This window comes from Schistocerca cancellata, chromosome 1, assembly GCF_023864275.1.
Source record: "Schistocerca cancellata isolate TAMUIC-IGC-003103 chromosome 1, iqSchCanc2.1, whole genome shotgun sequence".
Classification (NCBI taxonomy): Eukaryota; Metazoa; Arthropoda; class Insecta; order Orthoptera; family Acrididae; genus Schistocerca; species Schistocerca cancellata.
The window spans coordinates 1,169,970,419-1,169,988,103 of NC_064626.1; the positions used below are offsets into that span (position 1 = coordinate 1,169,970,419).

At 43.8% G+C, this 17,685-nt stretch overlaps 1 protein-coding gene across 2 annotated transcripts in view; it reads right to left on the reverse strand.

Annotated features, from left to right (window-relative positions):
• The window catches only part of LOC126163338 (trypsin delta-like), a 122,721-nt gene that overhangs the window by 92,746 nt on the left and 12,290 nt on the right, over window positions 1-17,685 (reverse strand). For both annotated transcript variants that reach the window (XM_049920170.1, XM_049920169.1), the window contains exons 4-6: window positions 14,713-14,848; window positions 8,032-8,148; window positions 909-1,064 (exon numbers count right to left, since the gene is read on the reverse strand). In XM_049920170.1, the coding sequence (XP_049776127.1) occupies window positions 909-1,064; window positions 8,032-8,148; window positions 14,713-14,848 (409 nt within the window). The remainder of the gene's footprint in view (window positions 1-908; window positions 1,065-8,031; window positions 8,149-14,712; window positions 14,849-17,685) is intronic.

Here is a 17,685-nt window from a genome sequence, read left to right on the forward strand (position 1 = left end):
TATCTTCTGAAGATAAAAAAATAATGCGAAACTAGGTTTCCACTAAATACGAAAGAAAAAGCAGTGAACTAGAACATGTAAACATGAGGCACAATTCCTAAGTAAATTGTACGCCAATATTATGCAGGATGGGGCAAATAAAAGTGGCCTGGACGAGTGGATACGATTGCATTTTAAAGTGTGTACATAACGGCGGAGGAAAGACCTACAGCTACTTCCAACAGGACGGACCAACTGCCCATACAGCCGGCCAGACCTTGGAGCACATTTACACAATCTTCACTTATGATAAATATGTTAGCAAAGGTCAGTCTGGTCGAAGTCCTATTTGACCACCTAGGTCAAGTCATCTGTCAGTGTGCGATTGCTTTGTGTTGGGAACCCTCAAGTCTAAGGTATATAGCAACAACCCTCATAGTCTCCAAGAACTACACCAGAAAATTTCGGATGAGACTGCAAAAATTCCAGCAATCCAGATTCGATCCGCCTTCAGCAACATGCCAAGATCAATGGTGGTCACTTGCAACATCTGCTACAGTCAGGTTAGCACTGTATTTCCTTTTCTCTGCTGTGTTTCTTTGTAACCTGGAACTCCCGTTCTCCGGGCTACCTTTATTTACTCCACTCGGTAAGCACATACTGTTTTTAATCTAGAGATATCAAAATATAGAAACGTTGTGTGTACCATATTTCCAAATGGCGACACAGAAGGTGCATTATAAATTGAAAGCGACACGCGTCTGGCGTAAAATAATGTTCAATTGCAGTATGTTTAAGACGGAAAAGCCTACAGAAATTTATTTTATGACTGTGTTCGATGATCAACCGAATCCTGAGCCAATAACATGTCTTGCGGAGCAACTTAATTTTGGTACGATCTCCTCTAGCGAAATAGCCGATGCACTCACATTGCAGGAAGAGCCCCGCTCATCTACACCAGCGGCGCAGATGTGGGAGGGGTAGACCGGAGACTCAAAGCCGTCCCAGAAGAGCGACGCGCACAGGTCCTGGCTCCAGACCTCGATGTCCACCTTCTGCAGGTTGTTTGGTAGAAATCCATCGTACTGCAGACAAAGACAGTCTTCCGTTAGAGTAGCAGCGGAAATCAGCTGCAAGGGATCTGATTACTTAAAAGCGGCTGCTGTAATGTAAAAGAGCAAGGAGCACATCTTATAGAATACATTATACATTCATGATGTATTACACGATATGAGATCGTGAGTAATGTAATGTCTTATAAGCATAGTTCACTTGTTTTATTTGTTATTTAATGTTGTACGAGTTTATCATTATTTAGATTTTGTACTACAACTATTTTCTTGAAAAATTATTGTTTTCAAAATTCTGGAAAATCGACATAGTAATATTAGTTCTGTTTAGTAGTATTTACCATAACATAACACAACTCCGAAGTGAGATCTTGTGGAAGTGTTATTAATGAAAGAAATTACTTAATAAGGGAGAACTGTAAATTTTTCTGATAGAAATTCTAGGTAGTTAGTATCATACAAAGTTTCAGATACAAAATCAACTTGTGTCAAAATTCAGTTTATGTCTAATATTTTCCAGCATTTTGCAAAGCATATTATTGCACTTGAATATTTGTGAATTCGTAATTTTTCATTATATGCTTATTAATGTAAATGTTTAATACACTATGTGATCAAAAGTATCCGGACACCTGGCTGAAAATGACGTACAAGTTCGTGGTGCCCTCCATCGGTAATTCTGGAATTCAATACGGTGTTGGCTCACCCTTAGACTTGAAGACAGCTTCCATTCTCGCAGGCATACGTTCAGTCAGGTGCTGGAAGGTTTCTTTGGCAGCCCGTTCTTCACGTAGTACTACACTGAGGACAGGTATCTATGTTGGTCGGTGAGGCCTGGCACACCGACTTCGTGCCAAAACATCCCGAAGGTGTACTACAGGATTCAGGTCAGGATTCTGTGCGGGCCAGTCCATTACAGGAGTGTTATTGACGCGTCACCACTCCGCCACAGGCCGTGTATTATGAACAGGTGCTCGATAGTGTTGATAGGTGCAGTCGCCATCCCCGGATTGCTCTTCAACAGTGGGAAGCAAGAAGGTGCTTAAAACATCAATGTACGCCTGTGCTGTGACAGTGCCACTCAAAACAACATGGGGTGCAAGCCCCTTCCATGAAAAACACGACAACACCATAACACTACCGCCTCCGAATTTTACTGTTGGCACTGCACCTGCTGCCAGACGACGTTCACCGAGCATTCGCTACACCCACATCCTGCCATCGGATCGCCACATTGTGTACCGTGATTCGTCACTCCACACAACGTTTTTCCACTGTTCAATCGTCCAACGTTTACGTTCCTTACACCAAGTGAGGCGTCGTTTGGCATTTACCGGCGTGATGTGTGGCTTAGGAGCGGCCACTCTACATCTACATCTACGTCCATACTCCGCAAGCCACCTGACGGTGTGTGGCGGAGGGTACCTTCAGTATCTCTATCGGTTCTCCCTTCTATTCCAGTCTCGTATTGTTCGTGGAAAGAAGGATTATCGGTATGCCTCTGTGCGGGCTCTAATCTCTCTGATATTATCCTCATGGTCTCTTCGCGAGATATACGTAGGAGGGAGCAATATACTGCTTGACTCTTCAGTGAAGGTATGTTCTCGAAACTTCAATAAAAGCCCGTACCGAGCTACTGAGCGTCTCTCCTGCAGAGTCTTCCACTGGAGTTTATCTATCATCTCCGTAACGCTTTCGCGATTACTAAATGATCCTGTAACGAAGCGCGCTGCTCTCCGTTGGATCTTCTCTATCTCTTCTATCAACCCTATCTGGTACGGATCCCACACTGCTGAGCAGTATTCAAGCAGTGGGCGAACAAGCGTACTGTAACCTACTTCCTTTGTTTTCGGATTGCATTTCTTTAGGATTCTTCCAATGAATCTCAGTCTGGCATCTGCTTTACCGACGATCAACATTATATGATCATTCCATTTTAAATCACTCCTAATGCGTACTCCCAGATAATTTATGGTATTAACTGCTTCCAGTTGCTGACCTGCTATTTTGTAGCTAAATGATAAAGGATCTATCTTTCTGTATATTCGCAGCACATTACACTTGTCTACATTGAGATTCAGTTGCCATTCCCTGCACCATGCGTCAATTCGCTGAAGATCCTCCTGCATTTCAATACAATTTTCCATTGTTACAACCTCTCGGTACACCACAGCATCATCTGCAAAAAGCCTCAGTGAACTTCCGATGTCATCCACCAGGTCATTTATGTATATTGTGCATAGCAACGGTCCTATGACACTCCCCTGCGGCACACCTGAAATCACTCTTACTTCGGAAGACTTCTCTCCAAAACTCGACCATGAAATCCAAGTTTTTGCACCTCCCGCCTAACTGTCATAGTACTTGCAGTGGATCCTGATGCAGCTTTGAATTCCTGTGTGATGGTCTGGATAGATGTCTGCCTATTAAACACTACGACCATCTTCAACTATCCGCGGTCTCTGTCACTCAACAGACGAGGTCGTCCCGTACGCTTTTGTGCTACACGTGCCCCTTCACGTTTCCACTTCACTATCACTTCGGAAACAGTGAACCTATGGATGTCTAAGAGCGTAGAAATCACGCGTACAGACATATGACACAAGTGACTCGCAATCACCTGACCACGTTCGAAGTCCGTGAGTTCCGAGGAGCGCCCCATTCTGCTCTCTCACGATGTCTAATGACTGCTGAGGTCGCTGATATGGAGTACCTGGCAGTAGGTTGCAGCACAGTGCACCTAATATGAAAAACGTATGTTTTGGGGGTGACCGGATGCTTTTGATCACATACTGTAATTTGAGAATATTATGTTCTTACGCCTATATTTACACATTGGTGAATGCGTCTGTCCAATCAGTCCACTTGAAAGTTGGCTCTTATATTGCGGTATTGAATGTTTAATTTTGTTATTGTACAAATCAATCATTTTTGCATAGTATTTATTGCAGCGCTGTTGCTGTTGCAGAGAAGCTTTTATGTAGCTAGTATCGACTACAAACAACTTAGGTATCTTACGAATTTATTTACAGGGCATCCAGGAAATCTTCTTCGTGTTCTAAGTGAGCGAAACAATGAGATCATTGCCCACCTGCAGAGAATGCTGGGGCGTGTGTTCGAACAGAGATCTCTTGTGTTCCTTTGGGTGAAGAGAAGACTTACTCTGTGTCGAATGCCGTAGGTGGCCATGATGCTGTACGGTAAGATGGTAGCGTGTAGGTTGGATTGGCACAGTACCAATTCGTTAATCGTTCACAAGGTGAGTCGTGTTTAGCTTTATCTCGTTTGTCGTCAGGAAATCGCTGTGACTTTGAAGTGTTGAACTCTTGTCTCACATGTTGTTGTGTCTTTGTGAGGCGAGTATGTTTCGAAGCTCGGTACAGAACCGCCGGCGCTGTGGCCGAGCGATTCTAGGCGCTTTGGTTCGGAACCGCGCTGCTGCTACGGTCTCACGTTCGAATCCTGCCTCGGGCATGGATATGTTACGTTAGTTAGGTTTAAGTAGTTCTAAGTGTAGGGTACTGATGACCTCAGATGTTAAGTCCCATAGTGCTTAGAGCCATTTGAACCATTTGGTACAGAACCTGCCTGTTATCGATTCATCCGAAAGGTGACACTCATTTTTAGTAAACCTTGTAAGTATTTTTGCGATTTATATTAGATTATACTTTGTTAAATATCCTTACACTTTCTTTACTTGTATACCTAGTGTCCCCTAAGCACAGTTAATACCTGTACCGTTGTCATTCAATTATATTCCTGAGTTCGGTTATATGAATTTACGTTTATACATTCTTTATGATTCTACTTGCCGTGCATTTTCTTCTTTAAACTAATTACGGTGCTTTGTGCGCAATAGTTTGTACACGACAACTTGATCTGAAACGTGTTACTTGGCCGCCTCAAGTGGAATAATATCCCAATTTACACATTACAGCTCACATCCAAAATAGTAGTAATCACTGTGAATATTACACTTCCACATTTGCAGCAAACAAGGTAGAGTCTGGTGCTGAGAGTCTGGTGCTGACACGGGTGACAGGAATGTAGTTCTTTGTTCAGTAGAAAGTGTATATATTCGATGTCTTATGTTTTGTGTATTACTTTAACAAATTGGGAACACATTCCCATGAAACTGCAAATAGCTGTAAGCAATGTAGCTTAAACACCTTTTTCCTTGGTGAGATATCTGATATAGTCGTCCATATTTTCTTAAATTCAGTTGTCGTTTTGGGATGCCCAATACAGATCGTTACGCTATCTAGGTGGTTTTGTGTAACCTCGTTTGCTAAATTTTATTCAGGGGTGAAAATTTTGTATATGAGATGAAATAATTTTCAAATCGGGCTATATTTGGATTTATCAAAATCAAATGCTAGCAGTAACCTTACATACTGTAGTGGAAGCTGGAGAGTACTCGTGAGCATAGAGTACCTCGTAGTTGTTTGGTTGATTCGGGGGAGGGAAGCGAAAAGCTAGGTCATCGGTCCCATCGGACTAGGGAAGGATGGAAAGGAACCATTCTGGCATTTGCCTGAATCGATTTATGGAAATCACGGAAAATCTTAATAAGGATGGCCTTACGCGGATTTGAACCGTGGTCCTCCAGAATGCGAGTCCAGTGTGCTAACCAGTGCGGCATCTCGCTCGGTATATGATAGATAGTCAGTCACAGTTGTATTAGGGTTTCTCATGGATCTGAGAGCAAAACTGAAAATTAAGATTATACAAAATTGTCAATGTTACTGGTGCTCCTTGAATGAATTAAAGGAAAATAATTTGCCAAAAAGCTGTTTGGTTATTAGTTAACTTCTACAAATCCTAGATATGTTTATAGATTATTTAAAGCTAAGTATTCAAAATTAACTATTTTTCTGACTACTATGCAATGAAGTTAGTTCTCTCGGTGATACGCGTTGCCGTGCTGTTCCAGTTTAATACGTTCTCGACATCAAGTGTTGACTTTTACTATATTCCACAGTCAGATAGTATCGAACGACTCTCTTATCAAATACGACCAAATATTCTCATTCACCACAGACTGTCACAATGATTATCCATTTATTTTGTTTTCATTACAGGAGCAGTGAATGAACTTCCAGATAAAAGGATGACAAATGATAAATGGTTCAAATGGCTCTGAGCACTATGGGACTCAACTCCTGAGGTCAAGACGCCTTAGATCGCACGGCTACCAGGCGCGGCCTTTCCTCTAGTACCACGGAAGTTATTGTCTCATATCTCAACACGTGTCCTACTTCTTGCCAGTGTTCTCCATCCGTTCACTTTCTCGCCGACTCTGCAGAGAACTTCCGCGTTTCTTATCTTATTAGTCCCTCTATTTTCCGAAATCCTTCTATAACACCACATCTCAAACGCTTCGATTCTCTTCTCCTCTGGTTTTCCCATAATCCATTATTCACTTCCATACAATATGATGATCTAAACTCCCGATCTTAGAAATTTCTTCATCAAATTAAGGCCATAGAGTTATTTTACAATTATATGTGGGATGTCCGTTCTTTCAGACACGTCGGAAACAACGGGCACGACACATGTAGTTGTATAGATACGCCTCGATGGGCATACGGCTATTTCAATGCAGATGTATACCATCGTTCGTCCCCTTGTGGGAATACACTGAGGCTGCGGGCAGTGGGGAAACAAACGGCGTCACATCATCAGTGATCAGCAGCACTTGGGAATCTGAGTCGGAGGGGAAGCGTGTCCGGATGACCAAGGTCGAAAAGGGAGTCGTTCTAGTTAAGTAGGGCATTCCGGGTCGAGTATCGGTCCGGCACAAATTTTCAATTACTTTTGAAAACTTTACCGGAGATATCACCTATCAAAATATAATACCTGAAACTAATTATAACAGTCTAAATCGCAAGGCACATTTACTGAAAGATGACCGGTTTCGCTCATTACATGATCATCTTCAGACCTACAGCCATTGTCCGTCAAAATTCATGTAGATCTGAAGATGATCATGTGATGATCAAAACCGGTCACCTTTCAATAAATCTGCCTTGCGGTCTTGACTGTCATAATTATTTTCTATTTTCATGTACCGGTGTTAAATTATTTCAGGGCCCAAAGTAGCTATCTCATATAAATTTACCTCTAGAGATATTTTAGGCACTAATGTCCTATGTGCCTATGCTTATCTGTTCTTTATGTCCTCCTTGTTTCAGCCGCCATATGGCGTTTGCTTCCTGGGTTACGCAATTCTGTCACATCGTTCATTTTTTTGTTTACGATTTTGAAGTTATGTGCTTCGCTAATCTCAAATCTGCTACTCCTCATTACTTTCCTCTTCCTCCAGTTTGTTCTGATTCCAGAGTAGTGCCCGACAGACTATTCGTTCCATTTCACTAAGGAGAGGACTGTCGTAAGAGAATCTTATCATTGATGTCCTTTCAATCTGAATTTTAATCTTACACCTGAGCCCTTACTTTACTTCCATCACTGCATGTAGAGAATGAACAGTAGGGGCGAAAGGCAACATCATTGTCTTGCATCCTTTTTAATCCGAGCACTTCGTTCTTGGTCTTCCATTCTGACTGCACCCTCTTGGTTTTTCTATTTATTATATATTATTAGCCTTTTTCTAGAGCTTACGCCAATTTTTCTAGAGAATTTGAACACATTGCAAAATTTTATATTGGCGAATGCTTTTCTACATCGACTATTCCTATGAAGCTGTATTGATATTTCTGAAGCCTTGTTTCCATTGTCGAGCACAATGTTAGAACTGGTAGTGAATATGTGTCTCTTATCCAGCCACTCATTAGACTACCCCGTATGGTCTGCTGGTCTGCTTCGCACCAAGAGTAATTTAAATATACTAGACATTTACACCAACTGAAAGTACTACAATATTATGGAGCTGCTCTACGCAGTGCTTCATGGCTGTGTAAGTGTGGGCTTTTGCAGTATTTCCCAGTGCTGATGACAGACATGTATGGGAGCCAGTACTCACCCAGAGACGACCCCAACCGACCACCGTAACTGGCGAGCCAGCAGGAGTGTCCTCCCCCTGTGCAGGCAGCTGGATCGGCGCCACAGTCTCACCATTCAGCGGAAACGGGGTAGACACCTGTCATCGTAGGATTACATTGAGGCAAAATCGGAACAAAGAACAAATCAATACGGCATTTCATTAAAAATACAGTATAAGTGAAAGTAACAGTAAATGGCATAAACGACATTTTGCAACCCACTTACCTCTGATAGGCCTTGGACGTCTATAAGATTAATGTAGTATCAATGAACAACTGAAATAAATCCGGTATTAACCTTACCACACTTTTTTTTTTTTAATTTCAATTCCCCCCGAAGGGGGCGGGCTGGCAGCAGCTTAGTATGCCGCTCTTCAGCCTACAGACTTTGTTAGAAAGATGAAGAGAATAAATAATAAAAACAGGCGATAAAATCGGAGACTGAAAGAGTAACATGGCGAAAAAAAATCGTGGAACTTAAAACAAAGAACAGAGGGATGATGATGCTAATAAAGTACATACGAAGCAGACAGGTAAAACAATAGACAGACAATTAAAAAACACGGCGACAGTCTGGATTCTGTTCGCAAAAGACATAAAATTCACACCTAGCGACAGCATGGTTTCTGTTCGCAACACGAGAAAGACGAACAACACTGATTAGTCACTGGAACACTGCACTAAAAAGTTGGCAAATGTGACATACCACAGCCGAGAGCAGGTGGGGGGAAACTGGACAGATGATGGGGAAACAAAAAAGGGGGGAAAGGAGAGTAAAAGCGAAGGGGGGAACCGGGAAAGGAGCTGATGGAGGATGAGGACCCATAAGAGGGGCGGGGGGCAGACGCGACAGGGAGTGGGGTAGGCAGAGGAGGGGAATACAAAAGGACTTGGGGGGGGGGAGAAGGGAGGTAGGGAGAGGTTTAGTGGGAGAAAACAGGATGGAAGGGGGGGAGAGGGAGCCTAGGGAAAGGACAGAGGAAAGGAGGGGGAGTGAGGATCAGAGTTGATAGGAGGGATAAATGGAGGGAGATAGAGCATCGTCCGGGAGGGGGAGTTGATGGAAGCCACCTTGGGAAAGGAGATGTAGGGTGTAGAGATGGAGGGTAGGGGGGACACAACGGTGAAGACGTGGCAGGGGGCGGGGATGGGAGAGGAGAGGAGCAACCATGGGGTGAGGGGGTTCAAGACGGCGGGAGGTGTAGAGGATGCGGATATGTTCGAGGAAGAGGAGCAGATGGGGGAAAGGAATGAGATCATAGAGGATCCGCGTGGGGGACGGGAGGCGTATACGGAAGGCGAGGCGGAGACCACACTTCGACACTGGTCTCGGCTTTCTACCCTGGACTTACCAGGCACTGGAAGAGGGCCATAGCGGCAATCACATCATCTTATACTTAAGGGACGATTGTAATGGGGGAGATGATGATGGTTCAAATGGCTCTGAGCACTATGGGACTTAACATCTATGGTCATCAGTCTCCTAGAACTTAGAACTACTTAAACCTAACTAACCTAAGGACAGCACACAACACCCAGCCATCACGAGGTAGAGAAAATCCCTGACCCCGCCGGGAATCGAACCCGGGAACCCGTGCGTGGGAAGCGAGAACGCCACCGCACGACCACGAGATGCGGGCGAGATGATGATGTAATATGCAGACATTCATTTATTAATTATATATCATATTTAAACAGATATTTGTCGTGTTCCAAGCAAGAAGTTCACAGCAAACACTGCGAGAGACCACCACTACACAGGCACAGCCTCCAACCTGTCGCCTGCCAGTACTGTGCAGCGACCTCTAGATGGCGCTCAGAAACACAGACCTGTTCCTGCTTCTGCGCCCCTTCCTTCAGCCCGTCGATATATCTGATGAAAACGAGGACCGCAACCAATAGAGAACAGCGTCACCTGCAGACGACATTGCTTACACGTTGCCGACAAGCACGAAAACACAATGCGCCACAGACACTGAGACAGTTATGAACCAGCAGACAGACAGTTCAGTGCCTGCAACCTGCTCAGTACAGTACTCTGAAGAGCATTTTCCGACTTAGCAGTCGCTATTTACGGAGAACCTGGACAACTATGGAGTGTGTGCACAATTACTATCAGTTGTACAGGATGTTTCCGTAAGAGTGTGCAAAAATGTAACGGTACATATAGAATGCCCCACTGAAAAATTTTAGATTGGGAAGTTGGGGTCGGAGAAGCAGCTTAAGGAGATATGGAAGTAAACTTACGTACCGCTTACCCGCTCGGTTGACCGTGCGGTCTAACGCACGGCTTTCCGGGCGGGAAGGAGCGCCTGGTCCCCGGCACGAATCCGTCCGGCGAATTTGTGTCGAGGTCCGGTGAACCGGCCAGTCTGTGGATTGTTTTTAGGTGGTTTTCCATCTGCCTCGGCGAATGCTGGTTGGTTACCCTTATTCCGCCTCAGTTACACTATGTCGGCTATTGCTGCGCAAACAAATTCTCCACGTGCGCGCACACCACCATCACTCTACCACGCAAACATAGGGGCTACACTCGTCTGGTGTGAGACATTCCCTGGGAGGTCTACCCGGGGCCGAACCGCACAATAAGCCTGGGTTCGGTGTGGTGGCGGCGGAGGGGTGAAGTGGACTGCGGTAGTCGTCGTGGGGTTGCGGACCAATGCGGCTGCGGAGGGGACGGAGCCTTTCTAGGTCCCCGGTTAACATACAGTACAATACAATATGTACCACTTTGTCTAGCATTACTCTTTTCCAGCTTATTTACAACAAATATGCGTATGAGTTTACACATACTGTGCTGTTTATTTACATGTACGTTCTTTATTTCCTGTAAGGAAACAAAGAGGACGAGCCAGATTACTAGGAAGTCATGATGCTGGTTTTGTTTACTCTACTTGTCCATAGTGTGGCTCTGTTGTCTGGTTGATTCATAGCATGTTCTGTCATGAAACAGCGTAAATACGGTACAACATGTCTGTCCACCACCTCACTTCAGTGTTCCTCCCGTCGGAGGTTCGAGTCCTCCCTATGGCATGGGTGTGTGTTGTCCTTAGCATAAGTTAGTTTAGGTAGTGCGTAAGCTTAGGGTCGATGACCTTAGTAGTTTGGTCCCATAAGACCTTAACACAAATTTCCAAAATTTCACTTCAGTGTGGATGTCCGCAACCATTTCAATGCTGTATTTCCTGGTCGCTGGATTGGGAGGTCCTATTCCATGGCCTGCGAGGTCATCTGACCTGAATCCCCTTCATTATTTCTTATGGGGATATTTAAAGTCATTTGTGTATGAGACCCCAGTGGATATGGAGATTGAATTAGTTGCCAGAATTATAGCTGCCTGTGATGTGATTCGAAACACACAAGGGATATTTGCCAAGGTACGTCAGAATCTTGTTCGCTGATGTCATGCTTGCACTGTTGTTGATTGCCGTCAGATTCAGCACCTTTTGTAAGATACAGTATTAATGGTACGTTCATTGTTTCTGTTGTGACTTGGCAAGACAGCCAAGCAACTATGATTGGTAGCCGAAAAGCACGCGTTTAAGATCACGCTGGCTGGCGTGAGGTCTGGAACAGTTAAAGGAGTTGAGTCTAGTAAAAATAATACGTAGCTGGTGGAATACTTAACTTTAATCCATAATTGGTGAACATCGGTCTGACCGTACATGCATCACAAGATAAATAGCAAATGATAATGGCGCCTTGCTAGGTCGTAGCAAATGACGTAGCTGAAGGCTATGCTAACTATCGTCTCGGCAAATGAGAGCGTAATTTGTCAGTGAACCATCTCTAGCAAAGTCGGCTGTACAACTGGGGCGAGTGCTAGGAAGTCTCTCTAGACCTGCCGTGTGGCGGCGCTAGGTTTGCAATCACTGACAGTGGCGACACGCGGGTCCGACGTATACTAACGGACCGCGGCCGATTTAAAGGCTACCACCTAGAAAGTGTGGTGTCTGGCGGTGACACCAGTTTCAATGACAATAATTGCATTTAACTGTAACCAATGTGAATAAAAAAGTACACAGTAATGTGATTTTGTTCCTATTATCTCCTTAAGCTGGCTTCTCCGACCCCAGGTTACCTACCTCAAATTGTTCACAGGAGCATCCTCTCTGTGCTGTTAAATCTTTGCACGCTCTTACGGAAGCACCATGCATATCATAGACAGTAAAGAGAAGACAAAGTTGCAAGATCTCACTGTATTAGGGTTTGAGACTTCAAGTGCCATGCATCAAATTGTACCGAAGCTAACCACTGTTTTGTAACATACCCTTAATAAACGTTTATTTAATTATTTCTTGTAGTGTTACCACATATCTGTTTTAGAGTGCCCTGTCAACCAACTGTCAAATAACAAGCGTGCCAGTGGCTACCTCGAACGAACTACAGCAGTTTTCTGCTACTGTGGATGTTTGGGCTGAATTAATAGTAGCATTCAGTTAGTGTAATCATAACAATATGTAAACGTCCAGGCAGATAAAAACAGGACTGGAACTCGAACTCCGGACCTTTTCCATTCACGTGCAGATGCCTTACCGGCTGAGGCAACCTACCTCCTCCCGTTCCGTCTTCACAGCTTAAATCCAGTATCACTTTGCTACCTTCAGACATTCATTCTGGAAACATTTACCTAGGCTGTGCCGAAACCATTTCTCCTCAACAGTGTATCTTCCAAGAATGCTAATTCAGCAAGGTACGAAGGGAAACTTATGTGAAGTTTGGAAGGTTTGAGGTAAAGTACTGGCGGATTTAGCTGTATGAACGGATCGTGAATGTTGCTAGGATAGTTCAGTTGATAGAGCACTTGTCCGTAAAATGCAAAGGTTCCAGGTCGAGTCCCGGTGCAGCACACAGTTTTAATCTACCAGAAAATTTAAATTCAGCGCACACTCCGGTGCAGAGTGAAAATTCATTCTGTGCATTGATCTTCTTCAAAAGGTAAGTTATTTCAAAGTGGGAGAGTGATTCTTCCGCTCTACAGCGTAGTTTTGAAACTTCTCGACACAGTAAAAATGTATGCCGGACCAGGAATCGAACCTGGAAACTTGAAGGTGTTTTTGCGATGTGCTTTGCCTTTTCAAGTATGGCACCCTAGCGGAGCTCATCTCAGTGAGCTATGTGCTGCCAAGTATTGATTTAAAGGTTATGCAAACGAGATCCTGCGCCACTACAGAAAATAAAAAGAGAGAATTCCTCTTACTGGGTTGCTCACAGCGGTTTCAGTTTATTTAATAAGAAAACAGAAAACTAGCCTCGGCTGGATTACACGCAGTTGATTACACGCAGCTGAGGGTCGTTAGTTCTAGTCAGTCGACCAAGTAGCAGTTTCGGGGAGCAAGATCGGCATGAAAAAGGTGCGCAACATCAGTTTCTCATACTTTAGTTGCGAAGTCTGTAGTTGCGAGTGTCTTCTACTGTGCTCGTCACGTTTGTACATGGGAGATCTGGGGCGGTGGTTGGCGGAAATGTGATATGGGCGAGTCCTGTGAGTAACCCTTAGATTCGTTCTGTCAATAAGGGAGATTACATGCTTTCCCTAGTTCCCTGTCACGTATTACGTACGTTTCTATTCATAATTTTTTAGGATTTAATACTGTGGCTAAAACCTCCCACTAGTGAAATTACGTTTTCTATAACGATTTGTACTGCAATGAAGAGAAATGCATGGCAATATTGCGAGACACAGGGTATCCTCATAATTCCCAGGGTGTGCCCTGGTAGATAAACAGAGCTAAGTTTTGCTCTCCACTTACCCCTTCGCCCTGGAGCTTCAGAAAAAAAAAATGACTCCAGGATGCTAAATTGGCCACATTGGTGCTTAGTGTCCTCTGCCTGCCCTGCCCTATTGGATAATGAAAAGTGATCAATAAGTGAAAGTCTGCACCTTTCCCACTCTGACACGCAGAATCGCACGAAAATGAGCCTGGAAGAGAAATTGGGCAGCCCAGAAATAATACTATGAACTATTCACTTGCAAAAGTACGTGTTGTACCACGAGAGATGTCTGAATTATCACCTACACAGTGTCTAAGAGAGGAACGTCCGTAACACGAAGGGGGACTGGGTGTTGTGTCGTCTACATCATCATTTCATCATTATCGTTCGCCCAATGTGGCGTCAGCTGAAAAGAGTTTCAACTCGGTGGCCGAACTTTCACACTTGGGGAATCCCGGTCTTCAATGCCATCCTTTCATTCCTTTTGATTAACAAAATGGTTCAAATGGCTCTGAGCACTATGGGACTTAACGTCTGAGGTCATCAGTCCCCTAGAACTTATAACTACTTAAACCTAAACAACCTAAGGACATCACACACATCCATGCCCCAGGCAGGATTCGAACCTGCGACCGTAGCGGTCGCGCGGTTCCAGACTGACGCGCCTATAACCGCTTGGCCACCACGGCCAGCTTTGATTAATAGTTTCATTAACAAATAGTAACAACTATTAGATTACTTAGTAATTAGAAATGTAGGTTGGCACAATTATTAAATAATAACGAGCATTACAATTTCTTCTTGCTAGAAAGTCTGTAGTAGTGATCAATGTTGCAACATTTAGACACACAGTTATCTTTAACTGTACAGTGAGACGATTCACCTTACATCTACGGATGTGATAGCCGACATACCCGACAACAGATCCTTAATTGCTGTATACGCACCCTCAGTAGGGCGATGTCGTTGACCCAGGAATCAGACGCGTTGTATTGCGGATGTATCGTGAAGGAGTCCACGGCGTGGCGCGTGCCTCCCTCATCCAGCGTGATGGTGCCCGCCAACACCTCCAGAACGATGTCACTGCAGACAGCAGAATGGAGCGATATATTCCGTACAGCTACTACCACCGATTCAGAACACATCAGCAATCATCCCCATCCATATCACTCAAAAATGGTTCAAATGGCTCTGAGCACCATGGGATTTAACATCTGAGGTCATCAGTCCCCTAGAACTTAGAACTACTTAAACCTAATTAACCTAAGGACATCACACACAACCATGCCAGAGGTAGGATTCGAACCTGCGACCGTCGCTGTCGCGCGGTTCAGGACTGAAGCTCCTACAACCGCTCGGCCACAGCGGCCGGCCCCATATCCCTGATTGCTTGCTTGTTGGTTGGTTGGTTGGTTGGCTGGTTTGGCGAAGAGGACAAAACCACGAGGTGATCGGTCCATTGGATTAGAGGAGGATGGGAGAGGAAGTCGGCGTGCCTTTTCAAAGGAACCATCCCGTCATATGCCTGAAAGGATTTAGGGAAATCACAGAAAACCTAAATCAGGATAGCCGGATACGGGTTTGAACTAGGGCTAGCGATATTTTTTAAAAACAAGTAATTATAAAAGTCTATGTTTCATCTATCTCATTCCACTTATTTATAAAATAAAATTACATTACAACTCTTCCAGTATATTCAAACAATTTTCCTGCCATTTACATGACCCACAATGTTAATACGAACAAGATGTGGCAACGAGTCATGAATAATGAAAGTAAGAGTGGCGGATGTACTATCCAACAAAGGGAAAGTAGAGAAATGGATTATAATTTGCGAGAATTATTTGAATCCGAAGAAGGTCATATTTCTAAGGAGGAGGAATTATCGTACAGTGGCCACAATGGTATTCAGCTTGGGAGCGAGTTTTTATTGTGATGCTTCACAAGGACACGCTGAACCACTTCACAGTATATGAACAACTTTCTTGAAATCATTCACAGAAGAAAACCAAGGAGAATTGCACAAATTTAATGCTCGTACCACTGAAAAGATGAATGGAATAACTATCGTCAGAGTCATCAGAAAGCATCCAGGGAGAAAAAGAAGTAGAGGAAGTTACCGATTCCGCATTACTTCGTGATGAGTTGCTTGTGGGACGATAAAAGGCTTATAATGAAATTTATTATCGGAAAAAGCTCTTCTTGATCAGCGAACAGCTTGAATAACTTCGAGCCACACAGTATCTTTCCATAAATTCCAAAATCTTCCTGCGACCATGTACCGTGCCCATACACGTGCTCGCTTACTTATATTTTTGCCTTGCCACATATTATAAAACCGTTTACAGCACAATCTCCATTTGACATCTGCGCGCCGATACACACGTCTGTACCACACCACCATACATATTGCGCAACTCCTCTCTGCCTTCACTTCTACGACTGAGCGTAACAATAACGATATTACTGAAGGTACTGAAGGTACCCTCCGCCACACACCGTCAGGTGGCTTGCGGAGTATGGATGTAGATGTAGATGTAGATTATTGTTACATGGGAGCTATTCTCTGTGTTTCATACATGGAAGTAAAAAACTAAGGGAGTTTTATAAGAATTTTTAACATTGTGCAGCCCTGTCAGCAACTGTGATAATTGAACACGTCAACCTCAGTTGCAAATAGAAACCAATGTTTAGCCAGGTTTCAGCCAAAATAATTTGGCCTTCTTCAGAAGCCAGTGACAGTAAACTATTGCATGCCAAGGTCTGGCCATGTCAAGTATAAAACTGTAGCACCGTAGTAACCAGTCATAAATCTACATTACTTGGGATGAAGAGAATCAGCAGAACCAGTCATAAATCTACATTACTTGGGCTGAAGAGAATCAGCAGGCTGTAGCCGATCAAGCAATATTTTCTTTTGTATAAATGAATTATGCTTGCACTGTTTACGTTTACTGTAGTGGTTATATTTCTGTCGCCGGCCGGTGTGCGCTTCAGATCCCGGACGAGCCCTAGCGTTTTGTGCAAACTGATTGCACGTCAGTGGGTGAGTGAGCGAAAAAGCTCGCCGGCAGTATCAAATGAATTTCATATTTGATGTGAGCAACTGACACTCAGGTCCGACGCATGAAGGTGATAACGAAGGTTTCGGGTGGAGATCGTAGCAAATGCATGTTAGTATGTCTTGCTTAAAGTGATGAAAAAGTGTTTCCACCCGGGGGGAATCGGGGACCTTCTGCGTAAAAAAGAACGCTACGGTCGCAGGTTCGATTCCTGCCTCGGGCATGGATGTGTGTGATGTCCTTAGGTTAGTTAGGTTTAAGTAGTTCTAAGTTCTAGGGGGCTGATGACCTCAGATGTTGATTCCCATAGTGCGCAGAGCCATTTGAACCATTTTATTTCTGTCCCTTGACATCAGATTGCCTATCGACCCCTGTGCAGTTCTGTTTCGTTGACATTTCAATAATCGTTCAGTTTGTTGACATGAACAAGATACGACAGCATACCTTTCTTCTTTTCACAGCGCACACGTTTATGGGCTAGTAAAGTATGCGCAGGTAACTTTTTTTTACAAACGCGAATATTAAAAATGTTGTGCATACGAGCTGAAAGCTGAAAACGTGATCAGAAAGCAAATAAGCTTTGGCCTTGGAGTTCAGCCCCATAGTCAATCAATTCAAATACAGTAGAAGTGGAATTAAATGGATTACGAAAGCATCCTTTTCACATCACAACCGTCTCTCGTTGGTTATTCGAAATATATCAAAGAAAAATAAGTTACTTTAACGAGTCCAGTTTTGTCGTATTGCTAGGGCAAATACACATTCAAGGACAGAAAAAAGTTCGAAATTGCCTTCCTAAGACTGTGTTTTTCACGTAAGCGCTATAATTTTGTAGTATTTAAAACAGCTGTTGCGTGC